Source organism: Pezoporus wallicus, unplaced genomic scaffold, assembly GCF_028554395.1.
Source record: "Pezoporus wallicus isolate ANWC-B61680 ecotype Strahan unplaced genomic scaffold, APGP_CSIRO_Pwel_v1 contig_5069, whole genome shotgun sequence".
Lineage (NCBI taxonomy): Eukaryota > Metazoa > Chordata > Aves > Psittaciformes > Psittacidae > Pezoporus > Pezoporus wallicus.
In genome coordinates this window covers 3,331,509-3,348,118 of record NW_026642361.1, presented here as the reverse complement: position 1 = coordinate 3,348,118, position 16,610 = coordinate 3,331,509, and the positions used below count along the sequence as shown (strand labels likewise).

General features: G+C 35.5%; 1 protein-coding gene across 1 annotated transcript in view; it reads left to right on the top strand.

Moving 5' to 3' along the window:
- OTOGL (otogelin like) overlaps positions 1-12,655 on the top strand; it is a 97,647-nt gene extending 84,992 nt beyond the window's left edge. The window contains exons 49-59 of the mRNA XM_057429354.1: positions 99-206; positions 556-657; positions 1,867-1,971; positions 2,062-2,102; positions 3,042-3,105; positions 4,083-4,261; positions 4,485-4,589; positions 5,398-5,517; positions 7,506-7,551; positions 11,197-11,276; positions 12,355-12,655. Coding sequence (XP_057285337.1) covers positions 99-206; positions 556-657; positions 1,867-1,971; positions 2,062-2,102; positions 3,042-3,105; positions 4,083-4,261; positions 4,485-4,589; positions 5,398-5,517; positions 7,506-7,551; positions 11,197-11,276; positions 12,355-12,555 — 1,151 coding nt within the window. The 3' untranslated portion in view covers positions 12,556-12,655. The remainder of the gene's footprint in view (positions 1-98; positions 207-555; positions 658-1,866; positions 1,972-2,061; positions 2,103-3,041; positions 3,106-4,082; positions 4,262-4,484; positions 4,590-5,397; positions 5,518-7,505; positions 7,552-11,196; positions 11,277-12,354) is intronic.
- Positions 12,656-16,610: the final 3,955 nt, after the last annotated feature.

Below are 16,610 nucleotides of genomic sequence, written 5' to 3'. Positions count from 1 at the left end.
ACAGATAATTTGGGGTAGATGAAGAATATCTTTTATCTATCCTTTTAGTATTATTTCTGTGTCTGTTTTTAGAACAGTGTTTATTTCACATCCTGCAGAATGTGATCCTTCAGCTTGTTTCAATGCTTCCCACCTGGACTGCAGAGAAGATCAATTTATTGTGGAAGCAAAACAGGAAGATCCCTGTTGTTTCTCTTACCTGTGTGGTAAGAATCCTCTAATATTTTTTATGATTAAGGAATAGTGAAGTATTTACAAAACCAGTCTATAGTTCTAAACCTAATCATTTAAGTCAGGAATTCATGTAGAGGTCAGTGGGATTTCACACAGGTCAGGCTGGCTAAAGCATAAGTTATTCTTCAGTTTTGGGATTTTTTTTTTCAAACATAATTTTGAACATACTACTACCGGTTTTATATTTGAATGTCAATCCATAAAAGCTCTATTATCCAAGTAACAAACATAATATGACTTGTTATATAGCTTATTATATGGAAGCCACATGTGCTAACATTTTAGTATTGAAAACTTTGTCTGCTTTTTTTTTTAATTTAGTTTGTGAATCCTGTATTGAGCCTGTTCCCTTGTGTAATGAGGGGGAAATTCTCACTGTAGACCTTAATACCATACATTACTGTTGTCCTCATTACTACTGTGGTGAGTACAATTTTTTTATCAGTTCAATTCGTTACCAAATTCAGTAAATATGACAGACTCTGTGTGTGGAAATTCAGGATTTAGGGTGGGCTGCAAGAGAGATTAAGAGATCTAAATTAGGGTGTTCGCATAGAGGTGAGCTCAAATTTCTTGGTATACTCAGTGCTGGTCTAACCAACCCAGTCAATAGAGTCTGGAGAGGTTATTTAATCCACCAGAGAGAATATAGGTACTTTCAGGGTGATCTAAGTGATGATATATTGATGTGGAACTGAATCCCATCCTTGGAGTATAAATATACAGTTGTTCACATACTAAAACACCTGCCATAAAACAGATTCCATATTGTTGTTCCTCTGTTGTACCATTCGCTAGTGTTTAGGTAGTTTCTTTGCAGTTTTAGCTTTTCTAAAAGCTAAAGGAAGCAATAGGCCAAGGGTTTCAAATACTGCTGGGTTGACTACTATTCAAAAAAGAAACAGAAGAAAAATATTTGCAGTTTAATGTGGTCTTTGGTAGCCTCATAAAACCACAGAAATTGTGCTGTGTGTTCTTAAGTAATGTCTACATGTGTAACTGCTTGATTTAGATTAACTCTTATCTTGTTGGTGTCTTTGAGTAATTTCAATTAATTGTCTTCCAGCAAGTTTGAAGATTAGTAATTTTTACTTCAGCTGGTTCCATATTTTGGTCCTTACCTTTTCCTTGCACTTGCACCCAGGTTAAAGTTTCTGCAAAGGGCCTTTGGCACTGTTTTTGCCAAATTCTGGCAGGTAGAAAGTTAGATCTTAGTATGTGGTCATCTTTCAGAGTCCCAGTAAGCCACTTCCAATAAGGCAGGCAGATATTTGCTTACTGGAGTCATCCTAGGAGGGCAGTTGCTCCTGTTATCTTACAGAAGTGTGCTTTACAGCACATTTGTAGCTGGTACTAGTTATCAGCTTGAGTGACTCTGAAGTAAGAGGAATATTAAATGATTCCTGTGTGAAGTTTTCTGAAAATTTCAACGTTTTAAGGCAACTAAAAGCATTTTTTAAAATCGTTGTTTATTTTTTAAGTTCCAAATATAATTCAGATGCTTAAGAAACACAATAAAAAATAGTTAAGATGTCCTTAAAATAGTTCATCAAGGAAATACAAGCCAGAAAATTCAAAGGAAATTTGAGAAATGTGTGTCTCATATGTTTCTTCTCTCCCTGTCCCCTTTAGTTTGTGATGAAAATCTTTGTCCTGAGCCTCCTATGAATTGCACAGATGAAATGACACTTGTGAAGGAAAAAATACCGGGGCAGTGTTGTCCAGAATGGCACTGTGGTAATCATTGCTTTATTCCTTAGTCACTGCTGGTAACAAAAGCTAACAAGTAGATAACTGACTACCATGGGTTTCTTGTTTTCTTTTCAGAATGTAGCTGTGAAAACGCTACTATGCTGACCTGTAAATTGGTAAGCACTGTCCTTTAGATAATTTTATTAATGGACAATTGAACAATCCTCTTACTCCTCCCTTTCTATTCCTTGTTTCAATTAGTTTTAAAGGGTGTTGAGGCTGAACAGGGACAGGCATGTGACTCGAAGTGTCTGCACAGTATTGTCAAATATTCCTTGGGGAAATTTCGCCTTGTGTGTTATAAGATGTCAAAAGAAGAAAAGCAACTGCAGTATTATTCTGTTCAATGTTGACTCAAAATATGCTGGGAAGGTTTTCCATGTAAATAAACCAAATTATTTTTAATAATTAATGAGGAATAAGCTTTATGATCATATATATAATCTGAAGAAATATGTTATTTTGTTAATCCTTTATGCTTTTGATTAAAATGATTTAACATCACTGAATTTAACTGTTATGAGAAGCCATAAATATTTTGCTCCTCACATACCTTCTCATAATAGGGACTGTGATCTGGAAAACAATTATGAGTGAATGTTCAAATTCCCATTATTACTGCAGTGATGGAGATATGTTCCCTGTCAAATGCCTGTCACTTGACTTTCTCTTTTCCCTTATGTGAAGGCTAAATAATGTAAAGTCTAAACAGAAGTTGCAAATTTGAATAGGTATTACCTAGCTTTTGGAAGAAAATTCATAGAAGGTAGTCTGTTGCTGCTATGTTTATTACTGACATAACTTTGTATCTAGAAAAAATTGCTCTTCAGTGACTCTGTTATTCAAATGTATTCTCTTTGCTCCTGTTTAAAGTGATAAATACATCTAATAACTCTGTGCTACTGTTTCTTAAGTACGTTGAAATTTTTCTCTTTTATGAAAGCAGGGGTGGAAGTGATGAAAGTGATATTTTACATTTTAAAGAAAAAAAATGTCTGTTTAGCACTACATTTAATTGTCCGTGACTTTGCAAACTCTTATCTTTTTATCCTCAGGGAGAAGTTAAAAAAATAGATAGTAATGTTTCCAGTGCTTGTGGATGCACTCACTACATTTGTGGTAACTTTTTTCATATTCTTAGCTGTTTTAGTTTAGTTTTTAGCAAAAAAAGTCATGCAAAGAAAGCATTATAGGGCCATAATAACTTTCTCAAGCATAAACACTCCTTTAACTTCATTTCATGGATGTCTACTTAGTTATGCCAGTACACTCTCTTTTTGGAACACCATGCTTTGTCTGCTAACCCATCCATTTTGTGTCTGTTCTGGTGGGGTGTAGGAGTGTCATAATACTGCCCTTGCTTTCAGAGTCAGGCATGGTCTGTCTGGTGGGAGGCAGACAGGGTGCAGATTGTGAACCTTAGCTGAGTGTGAGCAGTGCGAGTGCTGCTAGTTCAGTATCGAGCACTAATGAGACATCTCACACCAGAGCAACAGACCTGTCCAGCCGGCACAAAGGTAGATAACCTGTCTTAAGATCAGACCTCTGCTCCCTTCCCTTACTCATCTACCCTGTATAGACTAGATTTCAGCTGTGCTGTGCATGAGGGTGCTTGCTGCCCACTGCAATCCTGACCGCAGCCCAGGCTGAAGTGCCTCTGTGAGCAAAGCACACATTTACAATACAGCTTGAGGATATTACTGTCCCAAAGGTAATTGTAGACATGCTAGTTTAACAGACAGAAAGGCTACATTTTGTTCAATGTTAAATATTAGGACTCTTTAAAAATAAGACCAACACTCTTTTTTTTTTTTTTAAATTCCATAGTAGGAACGCTATTTACTTTATACAGTTTTGCATTTTGCAGTGTTTTCTTAAGCTGAATTACACCTCTCCCTCACCTGTTCCCTCCCCACCCCCCCACCCGCACCCCCCGTCTGATAAATAAACCACAAACCAATCAAGTCTAAAAGTTAGAATGCTTTTGCAGACCACAGGACTTTGCCTTCTGTTTGTGTCCACAATGATTCTGTTGATTTGCCTGATGATTTTTTTTTTTGTCCCGTTCTGGTAACATTTATTTCTTTTGGTGTTAGAGAAGGATGATGTGTGCATCTTCCAAGAGGTCACGGTACTGAATCCTGGACAGTCAGTGATTCAGTTCTTGGGTGGAGACCTTTGTTACACTGTACAGTGCTTACAAGAAAAAGATCAGAACACAGGATACAATGCAATGCATTTTACAATGGTGAACTGTTCCCAGCAATGTGAAGCTGTGAGTACTCTTAAAATACACGAATGATGCAATTTGTGAGCTCAACTACACCATAAGTCACAAGTGAAGACTTTGCTAGTCCTGTTTGCTAAGTAAGAATTTGAGAACTTAACAGTGATGAGTACCTTGAGTCTCCAGGATTCTTTTGAAAGGTAATTTCTAGCAGCATATGTGTTTACAAAACACCTTTTTTCCTTTTTTTGTTGTTTTCCTTTCTTTCCAGCATCAAATATACATTCCTTCCTCCAGTCACCATACTTGTTGTGGTACCTGTCAAGACATGTCCTGCTCTTTTCACACTGAGAATGGAACACTAATCATGTATGAGGTAAGGACCTCTGGACAGAGATAGGAAGTAACTATAATGATACAATAAACAAGTGTCTGACAGTCGCTTCTTAGTTAAGTCATGCTGTGAGCCTTGCTTCATACCTCCTTACTGCTGGTTACACGCTCAGGAACTATTTATGGTATATGATGGGAAAAAAGTGTGTTATTTAAAGACCTGCTATTTCACACTAGGTGAATACCTTGTTTAATTTTATTTGGTGCAAGATTTTCTGCAAAGATATATAAATATCATCATTTACTTCAGGCTAGGCATGTTTTAAGTGCAGGGTAGGGTTGAAATTGTAACTCTAAGTCATATAAGGTGATCTAGATGCATTGGGAGCTTCTAAGTCTGCATCAGAATTTCTATGTCCCCCTCTTCCCAGGGCCACTCTTCTCCTCATTCTGGTTTCTACAGAAAGCAAGTGTGCAAACTGAAGCACTGGGGTTTAGGATCCTCACGGTTTGTTCCAGCATTCATACAAGGAAATCTAGATATGGTCATGACTTGGTTCATGCTTCCCATTGCTTTTAGAACAAGGCTTTTTTTCTGGCACAGAGTCCTTTTGGTCTGCACTAGTACACCAATGCTGAGCCATGTTCTGGAGAGTAGAACTGTGCCTCCAGGGAGGAGTAGTCATTGGTAGTTAGAGGATGGTCTTTGCCGCCTGTAGGTGGTCTGCAACAAGCTTTTCACTCCAGTAGGTACTACCGCATGAGGGGACCACTTTCACAGATGTTTTGGGTTGGAGATAAAGCCAAAATGTTTTGTATTTCCTGACAATGGTCTTGATGTATACATTCAGGAAGGCAGCACCTGGACCTCCAACTGCACTAACTACAAGTGTGCAAAGACTGCTGCAGGGGCTGTCATACTGGGATCAAGTGTTGTCTGCCCCCCTTTTAATGACACCGAGTGTACAAAGGTTTGTACTTTGGTTGAGGTAAGTGACAATAACTGACCTGGAGTCAGTTATTATTGACTGGACCTTGACAACACATGCATACTTCATACACTTTCTTTAAATTAAAAAAGTGGTAAGTAAAAACATGTAAGAGAACAATTTACAGTCTTGTTTTGACAGAATACCTGTGAAGAGTACAGAAGTTTGTTTGGGTACTAACAACAATGACTGCTCTTAAAATACTGTGGAATAGGAATTATACTTGATATTTCACTATACACAGTGCTAATCACTATGGTTTACTTTAGTTTGGAATAACACTTTGCCCAGTTCGTAGTATATATACACTAAATAAATTGGATCAAGCAATTCAGAAATGCTGCATATAAAAGAGGGCAATATTAAAAATTCCTGCAGTTATGCAAAGATTAGGAGGATGATAGAGTATACATAAACTTTATTATCTTTTTAACTAAACATTGTATAACATAAAAAAATTAAATAATTATCTAGCATACATGAATGGGCATCTACCTACATCGTATACCTGAAAATGTAAATTGGGCACAACCATAAAAACTGTTTTGAAGAATGCGAATGCTTCATGTATATTACATATTTTTTACAATTTAATTTCTAATTTAATATTTCTCTAGCTTCACATTTCTTATAATTCTTGCACTTGCAGTATGCCGTATATTTAATGTAAGCTACAAATAATAATAAAAGAAATATACATGCAGAAATATACATGTAGAAATATACACGTAGAAATGTATGAGAGATGGTAGTAGCACTGCTGCCTTGACTACAGAGTATAAATTTAGCACAGTCCTACTTATCCACTCCATTTGTTTAAGAGTCCTTATTTCTTGCAGTCCTGAAGAAGGCATTCTATCTAAAATGAATGTCTGCTCTACTTTGACTATGCTCCAGTTTCTTCCTTGGAACCCTTTTGTCACCATCTATTAGGATCTTTCCTTAGTAATAACCATTAAGATTTTAAAGAATGGAGCCCTAAAATTAATTTTCTGAATCATTCTGAGCTGTTTTTCAGAGATGCTGAGTATAGACTTGAACAGTAGATGAGGAGAAAACTCTTCTGTCAGGCAGCTTAGGACAATTTAGGAATATGGAGGCTGAGTTTAAGTGCTCATTTAAGAAGTCCTTGAACAACTTATTCAATATTTCTCCTGTAATGAAATAAAAAATGCATTCTAGCCTGAAAAGACTGGAGCTTAACAATGTCTTTAGCCTGTTGTTACCGTAAGAGTGCTATTTATGTTCAGTTGTCTGTTTGATATGTGGTTCTGGGCTATGCACTAAAATTGTGGGTGCCTGTTTCTTGCTTGTTCCCATTCTGTCGGATCCTGACAGTGCCTCTTTCTTTCTCCCTCTCGCACTCCCTTTTAATCTCAGAAGGACATTTTCTTCACTTTCATACATTTTAACTTTTAGCTAACAGGCATCTTCAGCAAAAAAAAACAGTAACAAAGACTATAACTGAGAAAAAGAATTGAACACATCAATGGTTCTGAAATTCTGCAGTTAAAGTTCTCTTTCAAAAGTGTGTATATATGCATATATATATTTAATATTGTAAAAAGCTACTTATTACGTATTAATTTTTTCCTTAGCATATCCCTGGAAATCCTTTTACATCATCAGCAAAGTTGCACACCTCAGGTTTTTGAACTGTTCTAATAAATTTTGGCATGGGGAAATAGATGGAAGTGGATGATATAAAAAGTTTCTTATAGAAACTCAGTGGCTTAGTCAAAGACACTAGATCAGATCAGATGTGCAGCAATGAGTTCAGTTGCAGTGTCAAAGGCCATAAAGAATTTGTGAACCAAGCCTCCAGCTCATACATCTCTCTGTAATTCTCTTGATTTCAGCGATGCTACTTTTTATTAGTTGGACATCTTTAAAACATGGAATATATTGAGATAAAATTCACCTTTGTATTGGCCACTGTTTTTTGCTATATTCTTTTTTTATTTTCCTAGAACGGAGGAATTGTGCAGATGTATAATGATGGCTGCTGCAAGACCTGTAAGTAAAAAAGGCTGCAATATGTGCTTAGTTTGGCTTTGGTTTTGGAGGGCTTGTTTTTTAACCTCACTTGCTGGGACATAAAGAAGGAAAAAGCATGCAGTCCCCCCATAAATCACATAAAATTGTTATAGTTACCTAACTACTCCTATTAAAAGGTTTTGCTTCACTTGGCTGCTGACATGGTGATCTTTATTCTGGAGTATAACCAAATCCCTCCAAATATAATCTGCTGAAGATCAGAAGTTATCTCAATTAAAATAATGAAAAGATTTTAATTTTCTTTACAGTTTTGACAAGAAGATTTTTTATTATCAAGGTACTTAATTATGTGTACATAAAAATAAAAAACTGTTGTGTAAAGCTAATTGTGCAGAGCAAAAGTCTGTGGAATGCCACAGGAAACCCTCCCCTCATTTTTGTCCTTTCTTGTGTTCAACATTGGAGTTAAAATATAAAAGGAAATTAGTCTTTGGTATTTTTTTAGACAAACCTTTACTTAATAATATTGCATAGGAAGTCACAGACTTATAACCATATACTGCACAGTTATTAAATATAATTCAGAAGTGAAATGAGTTGTAAATAATTTGTGATATAAGAGGAAATATTAATATTTACCAAATACACAATACTCAAGTTTCCAAGTTATGCAATGATTTGAAAGTGAACTGCAATTATTGTTGCTCTGTTGTATCCAAACCCTAGAAAATAAAAGCTATCTTAATACAACAGAATATATTTTTGTTTGAATGAGAATTGGCACAGAAGAGTAACACACCAGAATTGTACTAAAATCTTACTAATTATTGTTTCTTTAATGAGATAAGTTACATTTAAAAATATTTAAATATACCCCCCCACCGAAATTAGGTTGGATTTAAAGCATAAAGAAGTAATGGCTACTGATTTTCTGTTGATCAAGAAGATTTATAATTTTGGCCGTATTCTGTGGCCTCAGGAAAGGCATCGTTATACTTCAGAAATACTTGCTGAGTTGGCTGCTAAAACCCCAGATACAATTAATACAATTATATGTTATCTTAATTTTATTTTCTTTTTAACTAAAAGCATGTGCCCTGTGGTGAAGCAGTTAAAAAGAGTACTTATAAATAGAGCTTGGGGTTTTAATGGGAACAAAATAATCTTTCTGAAAGTTCTTGATTCAATGCATGTAAAGTGAGTGCATATATTTAATTCTTACCTTGCCATAGAGAGACTCATTGCAAAAGTTTGATTTACAAGGAAGCATCATTCCAGTTTTGTGTTAACCAGGGGGGAAATAAAGTTTAAGCCATCTTTAGCAAGACTTGAAGTAGCTGCAAAGTTTTCAAATTTGGTACACTAACAGGAAAGCTCATTGTTTTTTGCTAAAAGAAAAATTGCAGTTGGCAGTGTAAGAATTAATGAAATGTCGTTTAAATAAAAATGTTTTTGTTTCACAAGAAACTTAATATTCCTAATGATTCTGCCAGGTTCTGGATTGGGTCTATTACCCTTTGCCATTAGTCCAGTAGTGCCTACTCATAGTATTAATTGTGAACCAGGTATTATTTTTAATAACATTATTTTCTTTTTTTTTCTAATAATAGTGTAAGCACTGCTTGATATACGTGTATAGCTGGCATCACATTAAATATCACCATTCAGTTAATGGTACTGTGCCTGATACTGAGAGATGCTGACTCCCTGTTGGTGTCCCAAATCAGCGGTGTCCTAAAGTCCGGTCAGGGTTCACTGTTCAGCACCTGTCAGAATCAGGTTCATCCATTTATGGTACATGCTGCTGATAGTTCTTGTTCATTTCTGAAATTGGTTTTAATACTGTACAGGGAGGTTGTAATTAGAAATGATATACTTTAAATATTATTATTATCCTGAATACTGTTGCCAAGAGATTCTAAATTTGATCCCAGATCACTAATTTAATGACTGAACAGTTTTTGCCTTAAAGTAGAGCAAGACTGCCCAATTTATCTGTGCAGATATGGATTCATTCTGTATTTCTTTTGTCACAAACATCACGTTCTCACAAAGTTATGAAAATGGGGTGGGGGGAGGGAGGGAGGGGGAGAAACATACAATTACAGCCATACATTAATAAATAATATACACTAGGAATTATGGAATATTACAGAATTGTTGCATTATGATCATAATTTGTTGCTTTTAAAGATAGATAAGTCACAGAAACTCTTTAATCAAATAAGGAGTAAAAAAACCACACCTGCTACAGAATGCAGATTCTTTTGACAGTTGAAACTGGGAAAGAAAAAAGCATAATAGCAGAGTTTTCATTAGACATCAGCACCTTATACACCGAAAAGTGATGTATCCCTATATGAGTCGTAGAAGTACAAAGACTGCATTGTCAGCACATACTAATGCTGGCAAGCACTGTCTGATGGAATTATCATGGGACTTCTTTTTCTTATGTGCTACTGAGAAGGAAAACCCAAGATATTGTGGGCTAACAGCTTCGATAGTACAGTGGTGTACTAGCTCAGCAACAGAATCTTATTTGATCCTGCAATGCACACATTAAAATCTAGCTGTGCTCTGCAGCCAGCCTAATTTTTAAATACCCACTGGAGCTGTGGGTGCAGGATATCCCTGGTCACTCAGAGCTCATTTATCTTGTAAAAGAGCTCACAGTCTTCTGGAGAACAGAAATATTGCTCTTTTCTGAGTACACCCATCCATGAAGGCAAGTGCAGCAGGTAGAGAAACTCTGCTGGATGGTGCTTACTACTTGAGATGTTGATTGTCCAAAATAGTTGCATAGCAAAACTAATAGGTAATTTTGATGGGAAGTGAAATAGGAGATCTAAGTAACTGCTGTTACAGAAGCAGAAGTAACAGTCTGGTATGGAGTGCAGCATGAAATACTGTATGTTTAATTGTGTCAGTCTTATAACTTTTATTGTGTTAAAAATGGCTTTGCAATGTACAGATTTGTTTTTCAAATAAAAGGAAAATCCTCCTATCAGTATCTCCCAGAATGCACTTTAAAATTTCCCTAATCCTAGATCCATATGCTGACTCAATACTACATGCTTCAGTTCTGGTGGTAAAAACTGCACCATATTTAGCAAATATATGCATCTCTCTCCTTCAAAACTTCCTTCTTCATCTTTCTCAAAAATATATGGCATGATAGTATTCTATTTAAATTTTAAACATTCAAAATAACATCACGGTTGTAATCACATTTACAACTCTACCTTCTCAAATGTTAAGTTCTGAAAATTTTCTTAAATGCAGAATTAAAATATTGTTTACATTCAATATTCCTATTAAAAAAGAATTAATTTTAATACTATTAAAAATTATTTATGACATCTTTTTTCCAATTGCTTATATTTGTCCTGCCATAAGTGTAATTTAAAATCGTACTACTATTTTAATATTTATAAAATCTGTTTAGCTTAACGGGCCAATTGATGCTTCATATGTGCACCTAAAAAAATGATAATTCTGCACAGGAAGTATTCCTTTTGCTTAAAAATAATTCAATTATGGAAGTCCTAGTTTCACACTATTGAAAACAAAGTATATTTATTGAATATAGCTTCACTTTTTTTTAGTAGCAAATGCAGTACAAAAAGTGTATTGATTCAGTATGCATTTTATGTATTTTATCAGGCAAAAAGGAAGAAAGGATTTGCCAGAAAATAACAATCAGGACAACCATAAGAAAAAGTGACTGTATAAGTCAAAGCCCGGTAAGCATAGAAGACCCGTGATGCTGGGCCTATGGCATACCAAATCAAGTATTAAGTGGGTTATAGCTCTCAACAAGCAACAAAAAAATGCTGCTATCTTCTCAGAAGCAGACCTTTGACCCTAGGAATGTTATCCTACTTGTAAATGGAGTAAAATTAGCTGTTCCTATTGGCTGAAGGCCTGAGCCCTCCCACCTGGAAAATCATCCGGCTTCAAATGAAAAGTACACAGCATAATTATAACTCACATGGGCATTGAACTCTTCACCATGAAATAACATCCCACTCTAAAAGAGGAGTAGAAATTCTTTCACTTAGGATGTGATTTCTCTTTGAATTACTGCTGCATTCCTCTTTGAAGACCTTTAATCTCTGGGTGTCTTCTCCTCCACATAGCATGTGTCTCCATATCGTAAATTCACGATGGCATTTATTTATGGGTCTGCTTAAGACAACTTTTTTCTCAGCTTGGGTGTAGCCACATCTACAAAGCATGTCCAGGCAGCAAATGTGCTTCTCATGTAGCACTTACAGGAGAAGCAATCGGCACAGTATCTCTATACTTCCAAAAGGCCCCTGGTAAGACTGTTGAAGAACATATACAGTCATAAAAGGCAAAATATCATTAGCAATTGAAAGCTGAGCAGGTTAATTTACATCTTGACAGAAGGTCAACAGTGACATTCCCAAAATTTAATAGTAGAAGTAAGAGTGTGTGGTGTATTTATTTAGTTTTAGAAAGAGGACTAGTAATGAGAATTTAACTGTTCAGGAATGAACATGAATTTAGCTGTGCTCTTTTGAAGTTATTAAATTGTAAACTAGGGATTCAGTTTTGGTATACACAGCACAACATTTGGGTCAAGCTTAAGACAGAATACATGGTTAAATAACAACAACAAAATTTAATTTAAAAGAAAAATATATTAAAAATGTGTCTACCCTTAGAATGAATGCATTTTAGAAGATAAAATAATTTTCAAATTAAAAATGAGTTTTTATCACAAAGAAGTTTGAAATGCAATATCCTTGTAACAAAATTTGAGATGTCTAATTTCAGTTCTTATTATACTCCTAGATAAATGTGGCTTCTTGTGATGGAAAATGCCCATCTGCAACAATCTTCAATGTCAATATCGATACCCATTTAAGATTCTGTAAATGTTGTCGAGAAAATGGAACGCGTAATCTGACTGTGCCACTACGCTGCTCAGGAAATGGCACTGAAATTATGTATGTCATTCAAGAGCCTATAGAATGCTCATGCCAATGGAACTGAACACTACTGTGGATATGATTTCATCTGTAGAAGTAAAAGGAGTTTCTTTTCACCAAACTTTTTTTGATGTTGGATAACTATAGTACAACCGCAGGGATAAAAAAAACAGATCTGCTCAGTTCTGCTTTATAATGCAATTTTTCACAGATTTAGTAAAGATGATGTTCTACGTTCTTCACATTTTCTTTTGAAGTACTGGCATATATAGAAAGAAAAATATAAATAATTTTGAAAAAGGTATAATTTAGCCATCATTTATTTCTACTCAGTGGGCTTTCTGACAAGCTGTCGAAAGCTGGTTAAGGCCTGTTTCCAGTTGGATTGTGGCTATCTATTAAAGTTCAGAATTTCTCAGTGGTTCTTTTCCTTGTACTCAGAAACTTCTTGTTGTGAACCATCATTGCTCTCATGTTTAAATGGGAGTTTGATAATGACTGAATAAAATAGTGGGTTAAACCGAAACATTTTTACCTTGCAGAAAAGTCTATATTTTGTCCATTAAACTGTTGTCATTGAGGGGACTATGCTTACACTGTAAGTCACAGAGAAACAACATGACTGTGGTCTGTAAGTACCTGTAGTAAATCTCCAGAGCATATAGTAGAAGCATAATAATGTCTTTAAACTTGAGACATTAATTTAATTTTTATAAATATTATACATGTGAAGCATGACTAGCCAAAGGCTGAAGAGTTCAAGCTTTTGTGCCTTTACGAAAAATACCTGAAAGCTGTTTCTGAGATGAAGGATTCTATTTTATATCCACTTATCAGCTTTCGCAAATAAGAAATTGGCTCTATACTAGCTGTAGAATAAGATTCTATGTATATATATTTATTTAAAAAACGGGATACTGCACATATTAACTATTCATAAGGGGTTTCTTCCTTCGTTTTATAGGATCATAGAATGGTGTAGGTTGGAAGATCATCTAGTTCCAACCCTTGTGTTGTGGTCAGGGAGACTTTCCACTAGACCAGTGTCCTGGGTTCAGCAGTAGCAGTCATTTTTCTCAAAGCCCCATCCAACCTGGCCTTTCCAGTTCGAACATTTATGTTGAGTATATTTTTATAAAATACTTAAGAATTTTTTTTGGTTTTTTTTTGGTTTTTTTTGTTTTTAATACTGAAATTTGGACTCAACTTAATTTAGGATTCATCATTTTTGAGTCCAGGCAAAAAAAATATCCAGGTGAAAGTTATGTTTTGAAGGGCTTTCATGAGCTATTCATGTTCAATCAGATGGTGAATGTCCATGATTGGGCATCTTAAACTGAACATATTCTCTCTTTTATTAAATGCATTACATAACCTTATCTTAAAAACTAAGGATACAGTTTTCGGCTTCGTTTTAGAACATTACTTTGCTTTATAAACTTGCTGAATGAAACTGATTTAAATGCTGACAGTATTTTCCTTACCATGCAGATAGTTTCAGGATTAAAATTCTTGTTTAAAAGTCTGAAAACTTTTTGACAAACAGTTTTTATTTCAAGCTGTCATCATTCAATTACAAAAATTTGGGTTATCAAATTGGTTTATACAAAGAAAAATAATAAAAATAAAAAATTCCAAGGCTATTTTACTACTTTGTGTGACAAATCTTTAAACATTTGCTGTATTTGGTTTGATGGCTTAAAAAGAAAAATAGCATGTACAGTGATATAATCCATCTTAACCAACAATATTGTCATCTCCTCATCCGTCTCCTTAGAAATAGTGACTTGGTTTAAAAATTAAAGAACAATCCATTGTATTATCAGTAAAAATATTTAACCATTATAAAGAAACAGTGATCACCTAGCGATCCAAATAAAGTGCTGTTCTGAGAAAGCATCTGCTTCATTTGTGTGTTTTTATTATTTGTAACAGGAAATATTTCAAGTTGTGTTACAGACTACGGCCTTGAACCAAAATATTCTCTGATGTTACTGTTGGAATTTGTGTACAGCAACTTTTCATGCAGCCAGGAATGGAAATTAATCAGTCATAGCTGTAAAGTTTGTGTACTCATGCAGCAAATTAAAAGGATCTTTTGATTTATGAACAGAGAGATAGTAATCCTATATTTACATCAAGACAGGTTGGCCCAAAAATTCTTAATGAAATTAGCATTTGATAAACTACTTAAGGAAGCTGCTGCAGAATGGGACTTTTCCATATAATGACCAAACTCTTGATGTGCTTTGATTAAACAGCTGTGCTTTTTATAAGCAATGTGCTTTTCTAAGATTTAGAACTGTAATGTAATTAAAGAGAAATTAATAAACAATATTTTGCAGAATAATAGATGTTGATGCAATTACTTTACCTGTGCCACTGAAGATGAAAATCATAGATGAACCTGGAAATTATTAAGGCAATTATGCTTAAAATTAACTCCACAATAACCTGTAATAGTATTTATTAGTTAATTAAGTGTTTCCCATTTACCCAATTTGTATTTTTAAGTGCAACAATCAGCCAGATATAATTGTGTCAGCATCCTCTCTGAAATCTACAGTAAAATCTCACGTTTTCAGTGGAGCTGGATATGGTATAAGATTGCCTTTCATTTTACAATTAAACTCCAAATTCAGACTGCTTTGGCCTGGTTAAACCTTGGGAACCTTTTTCTGGCCAGCCATACCACCCCCATCACCTCCACGAAGGTGACATTGGCATGACATGGTATGTTTTGTAGAATGTGAACTAGCCCTCAGGGCCTTTGCAACAGAGAGAAGGTTTGAATCGAACTGCAGTGTAGCAGGACTGCTCTGCTCCAAACGTTTTTTCCATTTGTAACTTAAACGTAGATGCAGTTTGTGGTTCTGCTTTGGTTTCTTCCTCTCTCTTCAATGGTGCATTCCTGCCTGAACCCTCAGGCTTGAATTACGTGTAACCCAGCTTGGACAGGCACCCTGTGAGCTGCTTTGGAAAGCCGATCCAACTCAAACTAACCTAGTTAAATATCAAAATTAATTAGTTTGCTCATTATTGACTGAAAGAACTTTAATACCCACAGAGCTCCCTCCCTTCTACCCCCGCTCACATAAGCTCTGCTCCTCTAAAACAAAAAGGCTGGGAATGCATGCCTCTCTCAAACTCCCACGCTGCCACTGGAAAAGGCAAGGAACTAGGGAGAAGCTGTGTGCACAGCCACATGCTTGCCTTATGCTCCAGTCTGCTGAGTCCTGCCAGTTCCCCCATCCATACCTGGCTCCACCTGTCCTTCATTCCTACATTTCCACTGCTTGGTTCTCCTACTTGCCCTTGCAAAAGGAATTCCTCAGAACAAACGCTTACCCATAAAACTATGCAGATTTTTTAGGGAATAATGTAAATATATTTCTATACTTAGACTGTAAGTGAATAAGCCTCTGTAACACAGTAAGGCTTTCACTATATTACTTATAATATTTGGCTTCTATAGTTCCATTGCCTTATTACGAGGCCATTTGTTAAGACCAATTCTTGTCCCAGTATGCAATTACAATTTGAGGCACGTTTTTAAATATTGGGTTTAAGTCACTTACTGTGTGTTTTCCTTAATAAAATCCAAGGCCTAGAGTATAGCTATACAGTTAGCTAACAGTCTCATTTTTTAGCTAGCCACATCTGTATACTAAATATCAAAGTAGAACTTAATATATTTGCATTATTTATTGTATAGTTCTTTCCATCTCTATCTTTTTTTCTTCCATTTCTCCTTTTATAAAGATTTAACGGACAAATCCAACATCTAAATATTATAGAAGTTCACTTTTGTGTAAAAACTTAATGCCAAATAAATGTGTGGGCACCCATCAGGAATATTGTGGCAGTGGGAAACACTGACTTGATAACCTTGAGGTTGTACTGCTGGTGTGATCATGTACAGGTGCATGTCCTACAGAAAATCCCACAGCCATGTGTTCTATTACAGGGGACAAAACATAAACGAGTTGTCACACGTAACCGTAGCAATATAGCAATCGTGGAGGAGCAGAAGGCCAAAACCATCAGCCGAAATTTCTTACAGTTACAGTGGGATATTGGTACTGCATTTCCCAGATCAGGTTGGATTTCAGACTCCCA